Genomic DNA, 26,544 nt, shown 5'->3' with positions numbered 1-26,544 from the left:
TTCTTGGTAACAATAGTTCTCTGTTTCACTTATTAGGGTCAAGTCTAACAACGCTGTGCTTTTAAGTCAAGTATTCACCTTTAGTAAGGAATACTGGCAACTTGCAATGACGAGGCAGAACTGAAAGACCCAGATGTCAGTGAAGAAGCCATGGACCAGCAGCACTGAACCCAGGAAGGCCACCAGGACAGCCAGCACTACAGCCAGCACGTTCTCTAAAACCTCACGGTTCCTGTAACACAATGGAGAAAAGTCAGCCTTCGAGTACATTTTACAGTTCTCGAATATAAGACTCAATTTCCCTAATGCGTAATATCCAAACCAGGTTTGAAAAACATCAGGAGAAGAAAGAAAAGTAGAAAGATAATTAGTGAAATGTAAAAATATAAGAGGTGTATTGCACATAAACACATTCAAATACAGACAGCATATAAGCTATCATATGGTTGTGATAATATTCTCAAAAGACTCTTTTTTAAGTATTTAAAAAAAAAGGGGGTCTTAAAACAGTATTTAAAAATGTCAATTGAAAGGGAAGTCTGGGGTTAACAACATAAACTGCTCAATCACACTTGGATGTTAACTGGGAGCATGGAGTGATTGGTCAGCATATTGGAGGGGCTAGAAGGTAGAATAGGCGCTGACGAGGTCTGAGATATAAACTAGCTCCAAACCATGTAGTGCTTTACGATTCTTTTATTTGTAAGTCAAGTCTATGTTTCACTGGTAGATGTGGTGTTTCTTCTTGGTGCCAGTGAGGAGCCAAAGCTGACTGACCGATTGACTCCCACATAAAGACAATTACAGTAATCAAGACAAGAAGAGATAAAATCGTGGTCTCCAAATCCCTTAACAAGTGGAATGATTTTAAATACCCATGTCATTAGAGTCTTATCCTTGTTTAGCTGTAGAAAGCTTTGAGGCATCCAGCATTTAACATCCTCAAGGCAATTTAGTAGACTTAAAACAACATGGATTCAGTTTTAGTGGAAGGTACAGCTGCATATCACATGTTGCATATAGCTGCATGTAGCCTAACAGTAAAAAGCAATGTTATATTTTCTAAAAATAGAGCCCAATGGCAGCAGAATATATACAAAAAAAGGGCCCAGGATGTAACCTTGTGGTACTCCACAGTAGGATAGTGGGGTAGAAAGGAAAACCTATTGGTTGTATTGTGACATCTTCAAACTATTAATACATTGAAAACAATAAACAATCCTAGTCACACCGTCTCATTTTATTACAAGCTAAATTATGTGATACAGTTTCAAATTCATACAGATAATGTCCAAAATTCACATACAGAAGGTCTGTACAATCCCAAGAGTGATTTCTGTTGATTCACTTAAAGTTTTAAAAGCTTAGACAGAGGTGGATATAAAAGCTCATATCATCCAATTCACCTCACCTCTATGCTGAACAGCCTGCAGAGAAATGCGACATTTAAGGAACCTGTACGTATTTGTGAGTTTAAAGTATGGATGATTAATCTGTTAGGAATTGGTTGCTCTAGGGGTGTACTGCTGTCTCAGACTCCATTTGTCTTGCTTTTTTTCAGTCGGAAACTGTGCTGCAGCCATCTTGGACTGTCCTTAATTTCAGTGGGACTGACCTAATGAAATAAATGGTTAATGCTGTGCTGTGCTGAATTTTAATCTGTAGTGCACCTGTGTTATTAGTCTAAATAATAAATTGGAGTTCCAGCAGAAAAGAGTCTGGTTTGATTAAACAAGGTGAGATAACTTGCTGATTATGTCCAAGCGAAAAGGAAATTTAGGTCAAAGTAGCGATGTACATAATCTGCTAAACTTTCTAATTACAAGTAGCATGTTAGTTATAATAGCATCAGTTTTTGTCACAAATTGCAATAGTTATCCTCACAGGTATCAAACACAGCAGTAGATACACTTATAAAAAGTGTAGTGGTTGACTTCATAATGACAAGTTAAACACTTACAGAAATTAGTTTTCACACATTCTTCCACTTTTCCTGGTATAACATAATCGCAACACATAATTCATGGGCAATGAAGTTTGACAAACTCTCCCTGTCTCACTCAGGGGCACCTAAGCATAAAGCTACCTTATGCCTTGTAAAAATGATGACGATGGCTGTCTGGGCTGTCTTACCTGTCAAATAGTGCCAGCAGGCTAAGCCGGTCAAAGTGCAGGCCGACCCACAGGCAAGGCAGAAGCCACAAGCGGTAGTACTGCCTGGCTTTGCCGGCGGCAGTGGTGGCTGCAGGGTCCTCTTGTCCCAGCGGTGCATCCTGGAGCTCTGGGCTCAGATCTCCATCCTGCTGCTCCAGCAGCTCTGGGTCCATCGTCAGCAGACGGTTCAGACGGATCTGAGGGAGGGAGATCTGTAATCTATGCTGTATTTTGACCAGGGACACAACTCAAAGTATTCTATAAATGTGATTTTAAATAAGAACAGTAAAAAGATGCATAAAAAGATAGCGATACAAAAACAGTTAAGAGTCGATAAAATACAAAAAGTATTTGAATTAAATGCTTTCTCTCAATTCCACTGAGAGTGTTTGATTTTGGCTGTTACACAGGATAAAAACTGCACCACCACCTCCCCACCCACTCCCAGCCATCTGGATTCTTGATGCAAAAATGGTTAAAAAGCCAGCAACAGATGATCAAAGACACCTTTCTTGCTCACACAGAACAAGCATATCAGATAAGCACGTAGGTGCCAGGCTGTAAAGGGTTTTGAAATTCAATAAAGAATTTTGGTTCAGGAGCCAACTGGTAGCCAGTGTAGTGATTTTAAAATTGGTGTAATATGATTTGCTTTTGGTCTGATGTAATAAGAAAGGGCAAGAAAAAGGAGAGGGAACAACAGCCAACACAACAAGAAAACTATTCAAACTGACAATCATGAATGCCAAAAATAATATGCAGAAATATGCAAAACAGACATGCAGATAAGAAAAGACGTTGTTTGTCACACACACACACACACACACACACACACACACACACACACACACACACACGTTTGTTTCACTATCTCCATGGGGGACAATCATTGACATAATGCTTTCCCTAGCCCTTTACCCTAACCATCACAACTAAATGCCTAACCTTAACCCTTACCCTGACCCTGACCTTCACCTAATTGTGACCTATACCCTAAAACCAAGTCTTAACCCTCAAAAAGCAAGTCCCGATAGGTTAGTGTGCATTCAGGTTTAAGTCCCCACTGGGATATAAGAACATTAAAACACACACACACACACACACACACAACAGCTCACTGGTTGTGTACTGACCAGGTCATGATGGCAGAAGCGAACTGAGGTAGAACTGGAGAGATGGGAGTCGGTGTCCCTGCAGGGCATTAGACAAAATGAGCACACTGATGAAACAAAAGCATCTGCTGCAGTTACTGTATTAAATCATGATTCATTTCCTGGTGACCTCAAAATAAATAGCCAATAGACTATTTGCTTTGCTTTTGTATTGTACAGTTATGTTTTATTTTTAAAGCTATAGTTGTAAAAAGCTGGAGCTAGTGTCAAACTGACTGCACAAATAATGGCAAAATATGCAACACCAAACTCCAGAAAAAGATCAGGTAAATTACTGGACAAAATATGATGACAGAAGAAAAGGATTTTTGGTGCGCATTTAGATCACCTCAGGTAAAGTTTAGTGAGTTTATTTATAGAGTACATTTAAAAAACAACTAATGTTGACCAAGCATCATTGAAGCATGCACTATGGTCTACAAATCTGTAAATCACAGGAATGATTTTAATTTTGCAATTTATCTAAGGTCAAATCTTGAACCACAATCAAAGGTAACACATACATTTCTCGGGTGGAAATTAACATTCAAAGACAGGGGCCCAAGAATGTTGACTGGGGTTGGAAGAGTCTGTAGGGCCAAGGGTGAGCACCTTAGTTTCATTCTCATTTAGCAGAAGAACGCTTTTTGCCATCCAGGATTTTACGTCCTCAAGGCAACAACAATGATAGAGATGTTTAGGGATGCAACTAAGAATTCTATATAAATATAGATAATTCTGATGATTGTTTTCTAGATTAATTGATAAATCACTGGATCTATAAAATGTCAGATGGTGAAAAATGCCCATTACAATTTCCTAAAGTCAAAGGTGACATCTTCAAGTTACTTGTTTTGTCTGACTAACAGTTAAGAACCCTCAGATGTTGAGTTTATTATTAAATAAGACAAAAAAGCAGGTCAGTCCCACAGAACTGAGAAGCTGGAACTAGGAAATGTTTGGTATTTTGCTTGAAAAAGAACTTTGATGATTAGTCGATTACCAAAATAGTTGTAGATTAATTTTCTCTCGATTGACAAATCAATTAATTGACAAATCGTTTCAGATCTAGAGATTTTGCATTTCCCTAAAAAATAGAGCATATAAAATAAAATGGAGTCTTATATGGAACCTTGCGGTACTCCACAGGAGATGGGTGCACAGGAAGAGCAAACATTATCAATTGTAACAGAAGCAAACCGACAGAGCTAACTGTCTTATATTTAGCTCAGTTTGTTTCTCCCAAAAAATGTAAACAAATTTTTGGCTAACAAGCAAGCAAACTATTTCAGCTAAGCAGCTAACAGCTTATGCAACCCCTGGCAATACTACTATCCTCTACTATATGCATTACCTGCCATGCTTTACATGCTTCTGCAACAATGATGTATAGCTGACCAGATATTATGCTTATCTATCTAGCAATTTTACAAAATTACTATAAATGTATCAGTTATTAAATGATCTGTTCCCCGTCAAGAACAATATTCAATTTTGCAGAGATAGCTAAGTTAAGAGAAAACACAACAAGCTCATGACAGCAGCCAGAGAGGGTATTTTATCATCTGAAATCCCACTAAACTAATTATATGAATTATCAGTTTGACACTAACCATATGTTATTGGAGGCTCGTCTTGTTGCAGGTTCAAAATTGACCAAGGACATGTCACACCCGCCAACTTCATACAAGGAGGGTGTGAGCTTTCCTGGAAAAAAAAACAACAAAAAAAACAAAAAACAAGAGAGGCAAAGTCAGTCCACGGAAATCACAAGCAAAGAGTGACTGTGGGAATAATTTCATTAGACTTTGTTTACATGCAGGGGATTAGATAGCTTTGGTAATATTACTGTGTTCATCTGAGCTAATGAGATCATTGAGTGAATGTGCCTCCTCCCAAAGAGGCTATAAGCAAGTCAGTCATTTCCTGCTCATCTTGAACAGCAGTTAGGTTTTCCCCCCATTGTATTTCTGTTGCTTCAGTGGCACTTTATTGCAATTTATCCTGTCATGAGGCATGTCCACTAATCCTACAGACATTACCTCACAGATTACGAGAATTATTTAAATGACATAATTTAACAACCTTTGCCTATCTGGACAGAACTTCTCTTACAATGTTATTTTTTTATTTCCAAACTAATTCGCTCATGGGTATTGCAAGAAACATCTTAAATAGATTCCTAAAACACAGCATTATTCCTAACAGTCAAGGAGGAATATACAGAGTTGCCATGGTAACGCTGTTCCTGCTCAGCTTAATGAAACCTCGATTGTAATCCAAATTCTTTGTGTTGTTAGTGTTTTTAATAGTTTGGTTATTCAAATTTTTTGGGAAAAATTAGAAAAAGAAGGCTAAGCTGGAATGAGGTGGGGAGTCTTGAGTTGTTAGATACATAAATAAGCCAAGAGAAAACATGTTGCACAGTAAGTATGACCCAAAAGTATTGTCCAGTGTGAATCAACAAATATGACAAGAATAAAAGTAACATAAAAATGTATCCATAGGGTTTTTTATGTCTCAAAACACTCCTTTGTCATCAAAAAAAAAAATGAAGGCATATTCCCTTGTTTTCACTGCTAAGGCTGACTGCACAACTGAAAATGAACTTTCAGGAATTCCATAGAGCTTTGAAATGTACTTCAGGATAAAAAAATATTTATTTAAGAATATTTGATAAGGACATGACCCAAGTTAAATTTGTGCAATCCATTTTTTTCTGAAGAAATCATCAGAGAACCACAAAGAAAAATATTATTATATCTTAAGATGCTTTATGCAACTGGGCACAGGTGTTCAGTAAACCCATGTCTGACATCAGGGTTGCATATAAACTAAGACACTATCAAAGTAGTGAAATCATATGCAGATAGACAAGAATTATTAATGCTTTGAGATTACAAGCACAGAAACACACACTCAGACCACCAAGTTTCTCATTACAGCAATCTGCTCCGGGTCAAATTATGAGTAGGAGCAGTAATCCATTTAGAACTGGTTCAGAGGAAGGACATAAAACAGCTCTTACAAAACCTCTACATTTTTTACAATCATTGACGTCCTACGCATATCAGTGAAACATATTTATGTATAGGCATCAACAGCAATCTGTGACACTCTGGTCAAAGCATTCCTTCCCCCACTGCTGACAACAAAGGGTAACATCCAAGTGAGGTCAAGTATTGGCTAAAGACACAATATCACAGACAGAGAAAAATGGAGCATGGATAATTGTGCTCGGCTTTGACTGATTGCGTCAATCCACCGACCGTGGATAATAGTGCTCTGCTATGACTGACTGCAACAGTCATGTCTGTGACCAGCTTTCTTCAAGCAATTCCAAACCATCAAAGCCACTGTAGCAACTTTCTAACCACAGCATATAAAACCAGAACAATACAGTCAAAAACAATGACTAATTCAAATCTGTCATACGGATCCACCTTCCCACAAACTACCAATCCAACCTCTTCCATAACAAATTCCTTATCTTAACATCTCAGCTCTCTTCATACACTCCCTACCGAAGTCATCCTGCAAGCTGGTTGTGCCAACGGTTGAGGCCTTGTCCTGTGAACCCTCCAGGTGTGTGCTTCCATTCCTGGCCAGCAGGGAGGCGCTTGTGCTCAGCACGGTCACCTGGGACGGGGTTCTGGATGGCTGACTTTTCACCTGCGAAGTAGAAGGCTGGGAGGCCTGGCTGAGAGCCTCCTGAAGACTGTTGGAGGAGAAGGGGAGGAAATGAGAAGTGATGGAGGCCAGAGGGGTTCTGCTGATATACAACATCATGAAAGGGGGAAAGGGGGTGACAGGAAATTTCACAATAGAAGGGTTCCAGGGGATGTGATGCACGTGCTGGTTGTCATAGCGGAGGTCCCCAACCCCAAATGGCTGTGAACAGGTGTTGACTTTTCTTTATTTAATTTAACAGACATTATGCTAATTTTTGCGTGATTTCTGGCAACAAATTTTTTATCTTGTCACTTTTACACTTGATTTGTATCCAATCATCACCATGTTGCTTCACACAGTTAGTGTTCACATTAACTACAAATGAATGATCTACAGAAGAGGCTAGGGGCTACAGACGAGAGACTAAAACTTACCAACAACACATCCCAATTCTTGTCACTTATTTTTCTTTTTGATGTTCCACATTTACATGCACACTGCAGGTAGACCTCCATGATAGCACCAGCTATGGATTACATTTGTGGCATTTAGTGTAAAGTCTGTACATTAAATGTTTAGGAAACCTTTTCTAGGCTTCTAAAAGCTATAAAGCAGAAGTGACTTAGCTCTCCATCCTTTTGATTTTTAGAAAAATCTACCCATAGTGTTTGTACACTAGGGATGCAGCATGCTAATGCATGTTTTTCCTAGCAGAGGAACACTAACGTTAAGGTTAAGGAAAGTATTATGTAGCATTTTACACAGGGGAATATAATCAGAGGGAGCAAATACAGGGTCTTCCATACACGTGGAAAAAATAAACTACCTTCAGATTTTCAATGGAGATAATTCTCAGTAATGCTGATAAACTACACCACTAGTAGATGAGTTAATTGCATGTTTGCTTGAAATTAATAATATTTTAAGTAATCATACAGTGAGTAAAGTATTTGACAAAGCCTAAGATGTCTGGTGCACCAAAAAGAAAGTCAAGAAAGTGTTTGGAGTGAAGGGACAGAGGAGGGATGAGGCATCAGTGGAAGAGAGAACGATTTTGCATTTTGCAAGTTTATTGACCCCTGGCAGGCTGCACACTTGTTTTCCTTGCTTAACAGTTTTCAAGGCTCAGCATTTAGAAATGTGACCTTGCTAGATAGATGCAGGAAAACATAGAGTCTTGGCAAGAGGTGAATAGCTGTTTTGCAGATGTACAACAAAACTGGAGGAGTTACACAGACCTCAGGAAATAAGTAACCTGATGTATGTCCACAGCGTGGACCAGTGGAACACAAACATTTAGCTTCACATTTTCAATGTTTGTAATGCTAACAGTGCTTAAATTGCCACTTTACCTACAAGGGTTTTATGCTTTGCTAATTTGACAGGAAGGGACACACAAGCTGTTGCCATGAGAGAACCTGTGACCTTCCAGTTACGACATGTTCTCCCTAATCAACTACAACCTCAGGAGTGACAGTATTCTGCAGGGCAGTAGTGTTATGTGTCATGTCAGGTCACTGTCATCTTGGACAGCAAGGATTAAAACACAACTCTTTCCAAAGAGGCTTGTGGTTTTCAAGGTTAGATCCCACATAAAGTTACAAAATGGACTGATAAGGGTGCTGGAGACGCGCCAAATTTGACACTACACTAAAACAGTGCAGTGAGGCAAGATGCGCCCATAACAAAATGTTTTATATTGCAACAGGAATGTGATTGGGAGAGTGGAAAACATCAGAACAACAGAAAAAATGGTCACACATTTATGTTAACAGAAAAAAATGGAAATCTATAAATATCTTTCTCCTGTGAATTATTGTGTTAAACTTATGCAAAATTGGTTTACAAGGTATAAAAAGCTGAACTCTTAAAATCTACTAATGAGCAGCTAGGGACTCACAATTAAAAACAACAAAAACACAGTATATCCCTTTATATTTTTAAAATGATCAATATCATCTTCATCTCTTCAACCTTAGAAAGGTTGCTCAAAAGGGCAAAGCAATGTGATACAGCAAGACATCTGTATTACTGAACGAATCATGCGCAGTTCTGAGAGAAGACCGTATGTCAGGCAAGTAAATTAGTCAGACTGTGTGCCTTTGAGTTTGTAAGGACTCCATTCTTTGATCCATGCTCAAAATGTGGAATTTAAAAGATCAAAACATAATGATAACAGGAGGAAAAGAGGGAGGTCTTGAGAAAAGGAGGATGAAAGACATCACATGCAGAGTGGAGACACCCATCCATTGATAGATGATGTCTTGCTTGATGTCATGCACTGCGGAAGACGTAAATTGGTGTTGATGTGGGACAGGAAAGAGCGTCACCTGGTAACATGCTCATACCAGGAAACACAATGACAGATACGATTCCCTGCTCCATGCACGGCGTACCTGAGAGGAGATCCAATGAGAGAAGTGGGTGGGGTGGGGTTACTCCCAGCGTTGTGTCGCCGCCGCACTGCCTGCCGACGAAACGTGCTACGTTCACGCCGAAATATGACCGTCTCCTCGCTCCCTGGGGCTGTCATGGTGAGAGACATCATTGGCCAGTCAGATTGGATGTGTTTCCTTTTTTGAGAGCTTTATGTGGACACTTACATGAGGTGATATTTCCATGTGTTATGCTGGATTTCAGCTACATTTCAAAAACAAAGCAACAGTTACAAAATCTGCTTCTTGAACTTTAGACTACTAATGAAGAGTTTCACTCCTAAATGTACCCACTACAACATGACTGACAGAACAACAGGGTGAAACAGGGTGTACTGTACTGGTGGCCTAGTGGTTGAGACGTGAGCCATGACATCCCCGATCCTATTCTAGCTGGGGACCTTTGCTGCATATCATGCCCCTCGCTCTTTCCCCTCATTTCCTGTCTGTGTTGCTATTGTCACGTCACTTTCAAATAAAGGAAAAAGCCCCCAAAATAATCTTAGAACAATACTGAGACATATGTCTGAAGGGACACGTTTTCCAAAATAGATATGTAGCATTTAAAGTAAGCCTTATAACTTTTGCTGGACAGCGGCCACTGTGGCCACAAGTGGTGAGTAAAGGATAATGGCACATGATCCTCTTTAATCAGTTGCTTTAAAGTAAGATTTAAAAAAGAAATAACACATTCTTCCTCTTTAAATAAAAAGTTGAATTCAGAAATAATAAAACACAGCCTGGCTTCAGGAATGACATACAAACATTTTCCAAGTCTAGCATATTCTCACCAATAACCACTATTGATGACCAATAACCACAACTGATGACTTCAAGTCCAGTCAAAGAAAGTTTTGACCAACCAGCCAACGCTACGCTAAATTCTAATGCCAATGAATACCCCTATATGGAATTGACTGTGACCTTGCTGGCTTAGAGTCAGGTAAAAATCCAGACAGCAATCAAACACCAATTATGAAATGTTTCTGGCCAACAGTTGACATGTTCAGGCATATCCTGCCTCTAATATTGTATGTCCCAGGAGGTGTACATCATGAAACATGTCCACAACACACAGAAGTCAAAGAACAAGAACTGAGACAGACAAGAACTCAGTAAAACTACAAGACATTAGCCTTGTAGTTAGAAGAATGTGGGGTAGGGAATGTCTATTAGACTCAATGTGTATGACACTAATAAGAGAGCTGCTGTTTGTCTAACCTCAGCACAAAGCACACACTGTGCCATCATGCTAATAGTGATCTACACAAGGAACACTTTGCATGGGTCAGAATTGTCACTCCATGGAAACTCACCATGGTTACACTGAATGAGCAAGGCAGACATCTCTTTCGCACACACACACACACACACACACACACACACACACACACACCTCAATTTTGTCAATTCTATCATTATGCTCCTAGTAATAGGCCAGAAAGCAGTTATCCAGTAAAGTCTGCATGACACATGGTTTCCAGTCAAAGTATGTTCAATCCACATCCAAAGCATCATTCAGTTATCACTTACACAATCCAAATCTGCCAAGCAAGCAAAAATAACAAAAGCAGATTCAAATGGTGCCTATATTCTGTCTGGGACCATATCAGTATAATACAGTTCTGCTGATAATTCACAAAATAGAGTGCATGTCTAAAAACGTGGAGTAATCAGTACAGTTAAATGTAGATACGGTTAAACACAACATTTCTTGTGCAATTATACTGACAACATAAAATGGGGACTAGTCATCAAACACTAGTAGTAAACCAGACAGAATGCAATGTGTACAGTATGTTAGAGCACTGCGTGTGGTACATACCCCGCAGGGCAGCAGCAGTGGCATCCTGAGGCTCAGTGAAAGCTGCCTGGTTGGGCAGACTGTTTCTGGAGCGGGTCACTGACTCCAGCTGGGAGGCCCGACCCAGCAGGGATGCAGCATCCAGGACTTCCCCTTCTTTGGCTTCCAGGTCAGACTTGGAGGTGGTAAGGGGCCGAGGCCCAGCTGGAGCTCCTAGGCGGCTGGGATCATTAAGGCAGGCAGCCGTACCACTGTCCAAACTCAACACTCTGGCATGCGTTTTGGCACTGCCTGTGCTGGGGGTACGGCGGGAGGTGCGCCGCTTCCCTCCGGTTCGCACTCCTGTCTCAGATCCTGCCGCAGCTTTTACTGTGGAGGAGGAGGCTGCATTGGCTGCAATGTGCTTGGCTTTCAGGGCCCTGTAGTAGCCCTCTGGTGAGTGGCAGGAGCGGGAGGTGGTGCTACATGAGCTGTCAGTGCTTAGGTGGTGGGTGGAGTGGAGACTGGAGGCACAGCTAAGTTCACTCTGATCGCTGGAGTCCTCCTCTCCACCCCCAGTAAACACAGCACTACAAGGCTTGGCCATACCACGCAAAGACATGTAGTCCCGGTGACGGCTGGCATCAAAGCTGCTTGCCCTTTTTTTGCCGGTCCGCCGGCGTCCACTGCGCCCTGTTGACAGAGAAGAAGTCCTCTGAACAATGTTGGCTGACTTTGGTTGAATGTCATCTTTCACCCGCTCCTGCTCCATGGCAGCTACACTTGTTGAGCCATCAGCACTGGTCCTGATGCCAGGCTCTTCCTGGCACCTGCCAGGTTCTACCAGCTCTTGGGTTGCAGAGGGTGGTGTGTCAGCAGGTTGTTTAGCAGTCAGCTCATTGGCATGAGGGTTTTTATTTGCCTCCCTGGAGGGAAGGTTGCTGAGACCTCGAGAGCTAATACTGACGAGGCTAGAAGTCCTGCCGTCTGTAGGAGCAGATACAGCATCTCCTCTGTCCCGTACGCGTTCATCCCCTGAAAGTGAGAGCAGGCTCTCCACATGTGTAGAGCTAGTCTGTTCACTGTGAAAGCTGCTGACAGTGCTGTTGGTGTCCCTGTCTGTGCCACTGCAGTAGCTCTCAGTGGAGCCACTACTGCGAGTACTCAGGCTCCTCAGGCTATCAGCACTGCGTTCCCCTCCCTGGGACTTTCCTCCTCCACCAGAGCCTTTCCCCCCACCACCCACTTCCACCTGGTACAGTCCTGAGCTACCTTCCCCTGCCTCCCTGGAGACTGAGCGGGCTACTTTGCGTTGTTCTTTGTGCCTATAACACTCTATTCCCGAGGTGGAGGGCACAGCTTGGTCCTGCTGGTACAGCCGCTCGGCCCCCTCTCTGCCACACAGCCCTGGCTGGTGTGGTCTGGCAGTCTCCAGCTCACACACAGGGTCAAGGCCACCTCTCCTGGGTGGAGGGTACAGAGCAAAGTCTGGTAGACACGGGTCAGGGAAAGCAGAACCCGCTGAGCTAGAGGTCCGGGGCAGGCCCCGAGATCGGAGCTCCTTCCTAAAGGTCTGAGATTGCATGGTTGCGTGAGTGGTCACCTCTGTGTCACAGGAGGAGTGTGACAGGCTGAAGTGATAAGCAGCAGAGTTACAGAGATCAGCAGGCTCCCTGGACAGCTCTGAAGGACACAAGGAGGTTGACGGCTGCAAGGAGGCGAAGGAGTCATTGGGAACAAGGCAGTACATCTTTGTGTCTGATAGGAGATCTAAATGGAAACAAAGAAAATAAGTATTAAGGACGGTGCTTGTCACAGCATGATATGAGAAAGATGTTTGTTTGTATGTGAATGCTGTGCATGTTTACCATGATCATGGCTGCAGCTCTCAACAAGAGTCAAACTGATGTCATCTGAAGTCTTTCCCACATCTCCTGCAAAGATAGGAAGAAAGCAATTAAGAGATGACATGTTTAATCAATTATTAATACATTCACAACCACTAACCCTGGGCATCCACACATAACTGGCCTCCACAGAGGATAAAGACATAGATACCCCTGCCTTCTTCTCAGAATCACTACATCTGAGAGGTGCTCGAAGTTGTATACCTGGAACAGCCAAATATAATGGAGATATAAGCTATTCTGAATAGATTACCTGATGGCTGTACAGTACAAGATTACCCTTGAACAAAGATGTAACTGTTTAGAAAGACATTCTTTGCGATCACTGTTTCTCAAATCCTGCAAGTTTTACTTGGTCATACTTCCTGGGAGTTTGTGATGGGCAGTCTGAGTGGATGTAATCCTTGAAGGGAAGAGAAATAAAACGCTAAACCCCAGCAGAGCCCTTGTCCCACTTCAGACCATTTCCTGTCATCACAAACTGCCAGCTAATTAGAATGGCATCGAACAGGCTCACTGAATTATTCAGACGACGCAGTCGCCTCACTCTATCACTCAGTACAATGGACCCAAAGCAAAGCTACAAGTTTGTTTATTGTCTTCTTCTCAATATTCCAATAAAGAATGACTCCCATGCTGGGTCTTACAGTGTATTACTTTTTTGTTCAAAATCAGCAGTGCCTGTCTAAAGCTGCTTCATCTTGGTGTGACTGTTGAGGTCACAGTAATGCTGAGTCAGACTACATTTCCTGGGCAGCTGGTGTGATCATGGTCGGGGGTGTGGTGATCCCGCATACAGAAAATGCATCAGAGGGTCGCAAAGAAGATTGTAAAACCAAAACAGAAGTGCAATGTGCTTGCAACAAGTTAGCTCTTATCACTTTAAAATAAACGGAGCTAAATAGGCACAGAGAACAAGGATATGGCAAATAAGTTTAGAATATATGACAAGGTAGTCGTAGTTACCTTTGGCTACTGTTGCCCGTCCATGGGTGGATGCAATCTGAAATTTGAATAAAAAGATAAGTCAAGCCATTTACCTTTTGAAAAGATGGTCAGGCTATGAAAAGCAAATTTCTGGATCATAAAGGCAAACTGACAAGGCGTGTGATCATTAGAGAATACAACATCCAAAGGAAGACACTATTTGTGTATTACAAACAACCGGCGCCTCTTCACATCACAGAGAAAAGTTTTGGCTTCCCTTCCTGCTCAGTACACAGCAGCTGAGCAGAACATGCTGGTTGATTAGCGACTCAAGGACACGCAGTACAAAGACGTAGAACACAGTACCCATTGGGATTCAGAGGTTAAATATATCTCACAGAATTAAACAGCTAAAAAACTTTGAATATTAAAGAAGATATCTGCTGACAGCAAGCTATGTGAGGATCATACTTAATGAAAACACCCCTCTACACACACGTGCACACAAACTGTGCACACAGGAGCTTCCTCTAGTCCAGCAATAACAAAAGTCAATTTTAAACTTGGACTTTTACTCCTTAGGTTTGTCTTAGCTATTGCATTGTATGGGTTACAGTAAGCACAGTACATGTTGCACTAAAATGGGAGAAGGTTTAAAAGCTGTCAGGACTCAGCAGATGATGCTTGTTTGTGGGAAGATTAAAGATTGTTCCCTAGTGTGTAGCGGTAGATCATTTATCACTTGTAACACAAGTAGTCATTTACAGAACAATTTTATGAATAAACTGGTGGTTTCAACAAGTGAAGGTTTTGGATAATTCAGATGGAGTGACATGTAGACAATTTTCTTCAAAAGCAAACACACATTAATTTACACAATAGTACGTACATACAACGTCTGAAACTAAATCACAACTTTCGGACTCAGTTTCCGTTAAAACAAGACACTAGAATACTATATGTTTCAATCACAAAGTATATCACATGTTTGCTTTGCTTAATTGGTGCTGATATAGTATGTCAAAAGACAGTTAGGTTGTGTCATAAATCCCTCCCTCGCTCACATTCATTACTCTCTATAATACTAGGCACCTTTATATAGTGCATTAATTTGACACTTGGAAATTTGGAAAATCTAATAAAATGGCAGACAGTAAATATAGCACACTATATATATATATATATAATAAATCTGTTGATTATGTTTATAGTGTTTTGATTAATCATTTAGTCTTACATTGTTAAAAATACATTTTCTGGTTAGTAACTAATAGATTAATTAATAATTTCTACACTGTATATTAAATAGGGAGTAATTTCGTATACAGACTCACTTGGTGCAAGCCATAAATTGCAGGACCTCACTTCCAGTGCAGACAAGATATACTGTTTGACAGTAAACTAAAACAGTACATTAGCACTTGACTCTTTCTCTGACTCTTCTTGTGTAGAGTAGTACAGATGATGGTTGGTTAATACACTAATGAACTTGTTGCTAATGATGATTCCTTTTGGGATGGTAAATGGAATGGAATGTTTTAAAAATAAGATTACTTATATTACATTTATGTATATTTGCCTTCTCTTCCCTAAAAAGAAAGAGGAGAGGGGTGGGTCTGGTAATCAGGGTCATCTTATATTCAGCCCAGTACCATATGCAGTATGCAGCAGACCAGTGCTCTACTTACCTGCTGGTTAGACTCCATCCCAATATAGGAGTTCCTGGAACTGCAGTCCACTGGCGGAGTCTCTTGCCTGATGAAGTCTGCCATTTCGATACCCCCTCCAGGGTCCCTGTACGGACACACAAACACATGCATACACTTGTAGTTCCAGCAAAGGCAGTGCACTCCCTCCCTTAAATATGAATGGATGGTACAGAGTAAAAGGTGCCATTCATCTTGTTCAGATGATGTGTACAGTAGGCTCTGTTATATGTCATTTATGTCCTTCCCTTCAATCACCTGACTCAATTTAGGGGAAAACAAGTCATGTAACTTAATTAAACAGGCCTGTATTTTACATCCTTTATATGGGTTTTGAAAATCAACTGAAGGAGCAAAAACAGATGAAAGCATCCATGTAGATTTTTTTCCGGGGCTATATTTAGCCCGGACGTGCTTGTTTAACCAGTTGGTATGTCGAAACAAACAACTTGCCAGGGATTGTCTATAAATCATTTCCATATGCCAAAAATGTTTCATAACGGGTCAAACCACAACACAAACACTCCAAGTAATGAACTATAGCACGTAGAACGGATGAACAGAGACTGGAAAAAGGACCAGTCAGGGGAAAATGAGTGGGAAGTGGTGCAAAAACACCATAATCAAATTCAGCAGGGCTCTACTGTAAACTGAAACAACCTGGAATGTAACTACAGATGTGTGGGCAAAGCTGCGACTGCCCCTGTGGTCGAGAGCTCTCATTCTTCTTGTTGCCTTTCCCCTCTCTCAGCGTACTGCTGAGCACTCTCTCTGGAATGTGAATATGAGTCACTTCTTTGAGTCATGGGCAGTAAAAAGCTGGAACCTCACTTGCTTTTGTTCCTTCTGAATGAGAGCTAAACCTCTTCATTAAAAAAAAAGAAAGGAAAAAAAAAAAGACTAAAGCCTGGCATTCAGAGTGGGGCTAAAACATTATTTAGTACTTTTTAATATGTTACAGCATTACTTAATGGTAACTGATGAAATGATGTAATGTGTGATTCATTATTAGTTGTTCTTTCATATTGTTTCACTCACAAAGTCCAATACTAATAACCCTAATTAAAGCATTAATTAGCACATATTTCACTGTCAACATACTTGGCTTTAAAAACATATGGGTTGCATATTGAACTCTGTCTCTTTGTGCTTTGAGGATAATCAGTGGTTTTATGAAAAAAATGTTTTTCCCAAATCTAGATATTACTTTATGCAGTAAGGTGCTGCAAAATCTATTCAGGTCATATACTCTACTAAGGAATGTGTGTCATAAGAGGTATAACAAGTTTTACAATACAATTAACACTAACAATATAAGGTTCTGCATATCATGCACGATGGCAGCAAAGCAGAACATAAAAAAGTGAGAATAAATGAAAAACCAGCAGTATATTGGGTAAAGAGCATGCTTACAAGCCGCGTACTCTGTAGAGTTTTTGACCACTAGTTGCGCTCTGGAGGGATGTTTGTGAGTGGGCCCCTGTTTTGTTTGTCCTTGCGCACAAGTATGTGTGTGACGCAACACACGTGCCTGCCAAACGGTTTCGCACTACAGTATATCACCGGGCCACAGGTGGTAGTAACACACCAAAATGGTGGGGGAGAATGGCTGCTAACAAATAAACATGAATGTAAACACTGCAGTTTAAAAAAAAAAAAATTGGCTTTGAAAATGTTTTATCAGGAAGGAAATGCATTCCAATCCTTTGTTAGGATTGGAAGATACAAACCAAGCAATAATCTCACAGTGCATTTTAAAACAAAGCTCAACAACACACTTCTCAGCACAAGCCATAGTGTGGACAAATTCAATAAATAACAAGTAATTCAAGAAAATAATTGATTACTTTCAAAATAAATTTTCCCAGGGTGCCCTGGTGGTTCAGCTTGCATGGTGTGTATCTAATAATTTGAACTCAGCCTAAAACATCTGTTGCATGTCTCTCTACCCAATAAAGTAGTAAAAATAAGTCTTACTAGTTACTTCCCCATCACTGCTGCTGTTACAGCTTGCCCTGTCTGGAAGCCTTTAAAGCCATATATTGATGCTCCTTGTAGCAGCCTTTGTCTTCTCACCACTCGAAGACCTCTGACCCCAACTCCAATAGACAACTCCAGATTACATCACCTTTAAATGACACGACTCACTTCACAACCACACTTCATGTGACTCCTCACCATCACTGATCAGGAACCATGACGTCTCCTACCTAATACACAATACTCCTACACAGCCTTATCAGAATACTTTGTCTGCCTCATCATCTAAGCAGCTTAGTCACACTCATGGAGCGTCTTTGTCCTACATCTCCAGATATCGAATCCACCATTGGGCTGTTTAAGACATGAATTTACCCCGGGCCATTGCTGTCCTCCTGACGAGTGACACCGCCATCATTAGCCCCCTCGGTGCCACCTCTGGTGCCCTGACTCTCCTTGGCCTGGTGCTCCACCACCTCCCCCTCATCCAGGGCATGGTGGAGACGGTAATTCACCGTCTTCAGCAGCAGGAACATGGCAGCAATCACACCACAGTAGATTCCCACTATCACCATGGTTGGCTGCAGGGCCTGGGATTAGAGAAAGAAGCAGAAGTTAATTTATATCGGGTATCTGATATTGTAGAGGGAACAGGATGATGCTGACTGTACTCGCAGAAGCATAAGTTCTGCACTCTTTTTTCCTTCCTGCTGCATTTTATGTTTCTTTTCTTTCTTTATCTCAAGGGCCAAGGAGTGATATTGTAATGTCATATTATTATAATTGCCAACGTTGGATTATTTTGTTCTTCTTGTAAATAACTATAACCATAAAGATATGTTTAAAAAAGTAAATGGCAGAAATGCATTTTTAAAAAGCTCTCACTGTTAAGGTAGGTAGGCAGTTTAATAATGTCTTGCTGATGTTAGCTCCTCTAAACACAGCTGAAAGAAAAATGAAATGCATTATTGCACCCATTGTGCCAATTATTTATGACGCACACCGGCAGCATTTTAAAAACAACTGCATTCAATTATCATTTTAATGTCTCTTAACAGGGAAGCTGCCAAGGAAGGAGGTCATCACCCAGCACCTGTATGTTTACCACATGGTGTCTGAGCTCCATCTTCTGCGTCTCTGCTGTCCTTGAGATATCCCGCTGCATCTGTTTGCAGTTAGTACAAACAGCAGCACCACTCAAACCTGTGGCTCAATATAAACCACAGAGCTGACCAGCGTATTTCCACTCCAGGAATAGAACGGAAACCACAAACCGATTTGAAATATCAGCTTCTCGATATAGACGTTAGTATGCTTAGCAAACAGCCATTTCCTGACTTTAGCACATTTGTAGAGATGTATGTGAAAAACACTATGACTCACTGACATTTCTCTATCAGGATTCACAGTTTGATGAAGTATAATTATTTCACAAACAACCCATAAATAACATGCACAAGTGGACTATAACTTATACTGATGTGTCAAGTCATTTTGGACAGTTTAGAGGGCAAGCTATCACTGTGCAAAAGTAAACACAAAGCAATGTCTTTAGAAAACAATCAGACAAACAAAGACCTCTTGTGACAAATAAACTGAGCAAATAGCAGCCAGTCAATCGGGTCTGTTTCTTGGACATTAAAATGTCAGATTACTGTTACATCCTTGTCAGCTGTGCTCTTGCAGTCACAGCTGGTAGCTTCTGAAAACTGGTGATACCGCAAATCACTACCGACAGGAGGAAAACAACTAGATAAGGGAGGTGGGTGGGGGAAATTAAATTCACTGATTACAGCCTGACACAGAGTAATCGACTGTTAATATCCTAACGGATCACTTTGATAAACACAGAATTTAAACAAAAGAGCATTCTGGTCCAATCTAGTTGGTGGATGCTACACTTAAGGGGGGCAGCCATTTAAAGATTATTTTGTCAATGTTGTTATCTAAATAAGGTTAATCTTCTCATAATTCCGACAACCTTGTGGTTTTATAAAATATTTTCACTACAGTGTAAATATTCCGCGACGTTTCGTTAGTTTAATGACACGTTACATTGTCTCCGCTCCAGATAATAGACTGAGACCGACCGTTGGTATCCTGTGGCTGCTAACATAACGGACACTTGGTTTGGTAACTTACGTTGTCAACAGTCAAGACAAAACATAAATAAAGGGACTATACAGGGACTATAAAGGGGTTAAAAAGCAACACCGCTCACCATGTAAAGCGTGAAGGGGAAACATAGCAGAAACAGCCAGATGTAGAGATGTACAGCGTTGACGAATGTATTTTGATCGGGGTCGTAGTACCATCCGCCTGTGACTGAAGCCCAGACCCCCTGCCTCAGGATCTGTAGAGTCTGCGACCCCATGTTGTGTTATCCCCTCCGACGAATCCGAGCGGAACTAACCAACGGAACAACCGGGGTGACACTCTGGCTAGTCGTCGTTGAACATGACAAACGGTGCTATGTTTTCAGACACTGGCCCGAGAATCCCCTCTGCAGCCATCTTCTTTGCTGCTAGCCAGCCAGCTGGGGCACTGTTTCCAGTCCTCCACAGAGGAGACTCCTATCCCACCACGCCCTGCGAGAAACTTCTTCTTCGTGGCATCGGTACGTAGCAGCCATGGAAGCAGCTACTGTCCACACTAAATACGTAAAAAGAATATGCAGCATTTGCTTTGTGCTTTCACCCTTTTTGTTGTCCGCTTTTTCACCTTGGTGAAAATTTCCTGAGTGACCTGAACTTGACTCAACGCAGTGACGGCAGAGAGCACAAATGCATGAAATAAAACGCATTAGGCAATTAGGAGCTCGAACCAAATATGACCAAATGGCGACACCTGCTGCTCACACTAATTTTAAAACTCATTTGCTGCTCAATGTATCCCCTTAGTTTAAAAAAGAAACAAAGACCACCGGTGGTGGAAGCACTCAGGTTCGTAAGTAAAAGCACCAATACAACAATTGAAAAATACTTATGCAAAAGTCCTGCATCCAAAAACCTACTTAAGTACAGAAGTATAAAAAATACTCATTCTGCAGAAAAATGGCCCCTGTGACTGATATATTCTCATATATATTTCATTATTATGCTGTTTTACTGTTGCAGATGTAGGTTGAGGTGGAGCCCTAATTACTTTTTATATTCAGTTTTGGTAGTTTAATCCAGTGGTTCCCAACCTAAGGGTTGGCCCCCTCCAAAGGTGTCTGTGAGTTAATGTGGTATGAAAGAATAACAGTAAAAAAAAAAAAAAAAGGTTCTGCTACAAAATTAGTTTTTATGTTTTTGTACCTTCTGAACCATCTGGAAAGTTTAGAATGTGACAAGGGGCCCTAGACACTTTTTTGTAAGGGTTCACAATAAGGGTTGTTTTTTGTTTTTTAACAATACATTGTGTTTTATAAGCTTATCATATGCTTTTGAATGAAAAATACTGATCTGTAAATTAACCAGAAATGTAGTGAAGTAGAAGTATAAAGGAACATAAAATGGAATTACTCAGGTAAAGTACAAGTACCCCTAGTTTTGATTAAACTACTGTACCTGAGCAAATGTACTTTCCACCACTGAAGACCATCATGTTTGATGAGTGCAGTAAAGCACCTAAGGGTGAATAAACTTCAGCTCTGATATAAATGCTTTGCGTTATGAGTTGTTGATCATGAGTCAGCTACAAATATATTTTGTTCAGATCATGAGGAAAAACTCTGATCAAGCAAAACTCGACACTATTACTTGTCAACAATCAAACACATAAGGATACATTTTAATACAAAAACACAAAAGCACAGTATTCCTTAAAAAAACAAAAAAACAAAACAAAACAGAGGTGCTCAAGTCAAGATGCCTTTTGCTTTTCAGATGAGATATTGCATCATGACACATCCCCCTGTCCTCTGAAGTCACTACAACACAAATATTATACTGATGTCAACAGTAAACCGACACTGATGCTGAGCTCAGCTTATCATCAAAAAACCTCATCCTTAGCAAATACTGCTAAATGCCTGCTGACATCAAGCGGTTAACCTCTGTTCGTAGTACAGCTGCCTGAAATGTCCATGATGCCAAACCTATCACGTGTACAAGACTAAGGTTACAGTGTAAAAGTAGTCCTGGCACTGAGACAAGCAACTGACACTTTTTGTGCCAGTTCATTCTTAGCATCCTGTAAACTGATCAAATGAGTTGAGTGGCAGACAATCTTGCAATTTTGGAACAAAAATACTCCCAAGCTGTTCTTTCAGTTAGTGCTGTAAGACATCACATTTCCTTGCTCCATCTTCCCAGAATGTGAGAAGAATGTCACTGTAGCCTTGCTCTCTTCTCAGGAGGCGGTTTGCTTGGCGGAGCTGGGGCGGAGGACTTTGTGGCTGGTTCCCTCTCCTCTTGTTTTACGGCTTCTGTGGGGGCTTCAGGCTCTTTCTTAACCTCAACTGCAATAGAAGAGCATGCAATTAGAGGAAAACTCATGGATTTTGTGGATATTGGGTTATTATCACATCATCATCAAAATCTGAACACCATTCTACTTAGACATTTAGATGTCAAATCAAAAATTTCTGAATGTAAAGACAATATTACAATAGTGTATTAATTCCACAAATGAAAAATAAAAATGCAAAACCATAGACAGACATAATTGGAAGGAATGAACATAACCTCATTTACAGCTCTTTCAATGTTAAGCACTGATGTCCACAGACTGACAATACTTATTATGTAACTTTAGGATATTAATATAATGTAACTATAACTATGATCAAGATCATACCTGGAATAGGCTTCTCACCAGGCTTAGGCTGAAATTGCGGAAAGAAAAACAATATAACTTGTATCAAATCACATTAATATGAAATTATTTTTATTATAGGACATTTCTAATGAAAAGACTGAGAAGATTTAACATGAATAACTGTTTTGAGTCAGTGTAACATGTACCTGGTAGAATGTTGGTGGAAACTTGGACCTGAGGTCCAAAAGGAGCGTGTCAACACGGTGCCTCTGAAACAGTGAACTCGGTTCCTCTTTCTTCTTAGACTTGGGCTTGGCTTTTTCTGTAATAAAAGAGTTTTGTTAATCAGCTTTTGCCAAAGTCATCATATTAAACTTGAACTTACTATTATAGACATTTTGGGATCGCAGTGCACCATAGCTCTGGCTCTTGTAGCATTCACTATTTATTGTTTTTAAGATTGGTGATCTTGTTACAGGAACTATTCCACTGCTAATAAAGAGTACCACCTAAATGTCTAAACTGTAAATTTAAATGAACTGCCAAAACCTAACCTCTTTCCTCCTGGTCCTTGAAGTGCCACCAGTATCCTTTGGATGGATGATAGCGGCAATATGACATGGCCTCATCAAAAGCAGACTGGATTCCATGGACAGCAGAAAGCTAAAACAGATGTGATTGATGTTACTCACAATAAAACTCTTGTCAATTCCACACATCAACATCCCCCATCACCAGCCTTTATAACACACAGTTCCAAGTGTATTTCACAGGATCATACTATAAATTCTCACCGCTCTGGAGCTGATAACTGTTCCCAGGTCTGGGGCCTGATACACCACTCCTGCTATGATGTAGTAGTCAGCCATGGGAATCACTGGAGGATGAAAACATACAGTAGAAGTGGCAGTAAGATCCTCACATAGAGCCTCAAATGCAAGACTATGTGTGTTAACACTTTTTGGTGACAGTAATGCGTATAAGATCATGTCATCACAAATATAATAACTGACACTTAAATAAAATAAATATAGCTGTTTCAGATTGCTGTATTATGAGTATTTTGTTACCAGTGATCACTTTTATGCAGCTGGATAATGACAGGGTTTCGTCGTTATTAAACAGTTATATACATGCACGCTGTACACTGACTGACCAATATGCCACATTATTTGAAAAATGATTTGAAAATTCAAGCAGACTCTACACTGCTCACCTTGTGTTGGTGACTGCCTCTGTTGTTTACGGATTATATAAAGAATTGGCTCCTGAGCATGAAGAAGAATGTACTCCACTCCCACCATCTGACTGAAAATAAGACAGAAACAATGCTTTTAGTTTTGCAAATGTCACTAAAAACTACAAATTTGTGTACTGAAAATATATGTATGACCTTTAAAACAAAACAAATATTAATAACTAAAATATACATGTGTTTTGTTTGGTTTTGTTTATGTACAAGCTCCACATATTGATTAATTTGCATAAATCCTACAATGCATTCAGTATCTATTTTGAGCTGATACCACTCTTAGTTTAATGTGTCACTTAATGTCTTTATTTTTTAATGTCTTTACTTTTCTGTATGTGTAACTGTTTTCCAAGTACCACTAAATCGCACTGTGTAAGATAAACTTACTTCAGATGTTCCAGAGTAAGCCGCTGCATCTTCACTACCTCATTATTACAGGTTCGGTCATAGAAGGGGTTGCTTCTCTCAGAGAAGTAGTCCAGTACATTTCCAGGGTTAAGAATCGGTACCCAGCCACTGTCCACCCAGGATATCCCAAGAAGGTTGTCTGCAAATTGAACAGAATGTAACTAATGGGCTGACCAATTCTAGTACATTGGATACATGTGCGGTTCAAAATTATATTGGGTTTTACTGAACGCTTTTCAGGCACTAATGTAATGCACATCATCATCATCACAGCCTCAGGTTATAATGTAATTCAAAATTAAAAAGTATAATAAAAAACAGCGTCAATCAGGACTTTGCCATCAGGGCTGTAAGACCCGAGTAAGCATCTCAGAATAGCTAAACCCCAAACATATTTCGACCATTTCTTTAGGGGTTTTGATATGGTTGGGTCTTAAGTTTTTTGTTTTTGTTTTGTGGATATTTAGATAAGTGTGTTATGTCGCTTATGACAGAACAAAATCGAGTCAAATCAAATCTTGCTGGGTTCATTTCTTAATGTCTTTCCTTTGTTGTTCGGTGAAAGTATTCCAGTTTCATACTATTATTAAGATCAATATAAATAAAGCCTGTTACAGATGATAGTGCTTTTAAAATAAGAAGTGATTGTAATTTTATCCTCCTACATCTCGGAACGGCTCAGCTCTTGAGTGCTGCCATTACTAACCATCAGTTACATCCGCCTACGCAGTAATCACAATACCAAAGACCAGTCATTTTAACAAACAAAACTAGTGACAGAAGGTTATTTACCGTTGTAAGAAGCTAGTTTAGCTTAACAGTAACGGAGCTGTCAGTGACCGTAAAGTTAACTGAATCGGAAGTTTGTATAATGTTATTCAAATCCTCCTACCAGCAACATTGCTGGAATTTATATGTGACCTATATTATATTATTAGCTAATCTGCAAAACAAAACTGACCACTATGGCAGCCAGCCAGCATTAGCTAAATTAGCCGGCATGCTAATCAAAGCAGAGGAGATGCTAATCGTTGCTAACGTTAGCATCTAGCGCTACAAATAACGCTATATGTGGAACTTGCCAACAGCAAATCTACACGGTATCTCAAGGGTCCAAATACAACACGTCAATTGTTTATTTATTAAATATCACTCCAAAAAAATGGAAATAACTTTCTAACAAATTACAAAACGGCGAATTAGCTACCTCTGAAATCCGCAGCCGCCGCCATGATGTAAACAAATTGTCTCACAAAGAGCACGTCGTCACTAAACTTCAGGTCGTGGTTTGATGACGTCGTCTCAATTGGTTAAATTGAAATAAAGGGCACGAATAAAGTGTAGTAAATGTATTTTAATAAAAGAGAAAACGTGTAAAAAAGAGAGACACTGTTGTCAATTTCTTTAATCTTACAGTTTTATTATTATCTTGATCTTTTTTACCCCCATTGGCTACACACAGAACAAACACAGAAATCCAAGACCGTGCTGATTCAACATGTCATCAAATGATATGTAATTGATATGTAAATGATATGGCAATTTTTTTGGCAATATTGTATCCGCACTTTCTTTTCATACAAACCATTAAACTGAATGGAGATAGAAATATGTAGTGTTTGTGCATCTTTCTTGACACCAACTGTGGGCTGATATCTAGATCCCAATTAATGGCGAGTGACAATGCAAACAAGCATCGGTTTGAGAATTACGCAATCAGTCATATTTAATAGCTCTCATGGTTCATGGTCTTTATTTCTGTCTATCAGCAGCATTTGCTCCAGAGAGCTGAAATTCCAGAGACACACCCAGACAGCTGAGTTCACTGCCCTGTGAGTGTGACAGGACAGATGGATTGAAGCATGGTGAATACACACACGCACACACACACACACACACACGCACTGCTGTTGGTAAGGTGGCAGTGAAAATGAGAGGCTCTTTTGTCAGGGCTAAAGGGACGTTCGTATTCATCACCTATAGCTGCCTGCTCCCCCCTTGATTATAGAGGCTCATAACACTATTACCCTGCATAAAACCCGGTTTGAATGACATCATAGTCTGTCATTAGGGACTGTAGCCTGTCATGAGTCTGTCCAAAGTGGCTGCGCAGAATGCGAGCAGTCAGGGAGAACAGCAGGCTGCAGGCTGTTCGGACGAGAGACAACATGCTGGATGATCTTTATCTGATTCATCTGAGTAGAGATGACTGCATTCCTCCAATTTGAGATAAGAGCGAGAGACTGAAAGGGATTTTTAGATGGAAGCTTGGGGTTCATATTCAAAGCCGTCAAGTGCTCCTCTTACTGTAAGATATTTAGTTTAAGGAGGCTGAAATATTGCAATTTCAAAATGAACTTGCATGGATGGGACAGAGAAACAGAGAGAAATCTGATAAACACGAGTCACTATTAATAATTACACTC

General features: G+C 40.3%; 2 protein-coding genes across 2 annotated transcripts in view; both read right to left on the bottom strand.

The window, feature by feature from the left end:
• pcnx1 (pecanex 1) overlaps window positions 1-20,425 on the bottom strand; it is a 36,710-nt gene extending 16,285 nt beyond the window's left edge. The window contains 12 exon segments of the mRNA XM_044167418.1: window positions 79-232; window positions 2,134-2,351; window positions 3,288-3,345; window positions 4,919-5,012; window positions 6,830-7,023; window positions 9,374-9,503; window positions 11,238-12,965; window positions 13,064-13,129; window positions 14,069-14,105; window positions 15,718-15,823; window positions 18,091-18,305; window positions 19,937-20,425. Coding sequence (XP_044023353.1) covers window positions 79-232; window positions 2,134-2,351; window positions 3,288-3,345; window positions 4,919-5,012; window positions 6,830-7,023; window positions 9,374-9,503; window positions 11,238-12,965; window positions 13,064-13,129; window positions 14,069-14,105; window positions 15,718-15,823; window positions 18,091-18,305; window positions 19,937-20,089 — 3,153 coding nt within the window. The 5' untranslated portion in view covers window positions 20,090-20,425.
• Window positions 20,426-21,454: 1,029 nt separating this feature from the next.
• Window positions 21,455-25,425, bottom strand: med6 (mediator complex subunit 6; the record flags this gene model as incomplete). Its single annotated transcript, XM_044167583.1, has 8 exons — window positions 21,455-22,159; window positions 22,498-22,525; window positions 22,665-22,780; window positions 23,013-23,121; window positions 23,253-23,335; window positions 23,675-23,766; window positions 24,098-24,257; window positions 25,326-25,425. Coding segments are annotated over 8 exons (819 nt in total), but the record flags the coding sequence as incomplete, so codon positions are not given.
• Between the last annotated feature and the right edge of the window lie 1,119 nt (window positions 25,426-26,544).

The sequence above is a fragment of the Siniperca chuatsi genome, linkage group LG15, assembly GCF_020085105.1.
Source record: "Siniperca chuatsi isolate FFG_IHB_CAS linkage group LG15, ASM2008510v1, whole genome shotgun sequence".
In the NCBI taxonomy this organism is placed as follows: domain Eukaryota; kingdom Metazoa; phylum Chordata; class Actinopteri; order Centrarchiformes; family Sinipercidae; genus Siniperca; species Siniperca chuatsi.
Note: the sequence above shows the minus strand (reverse complement) of the source record. Positions and strands in the feature narration are given on the sequence as shown.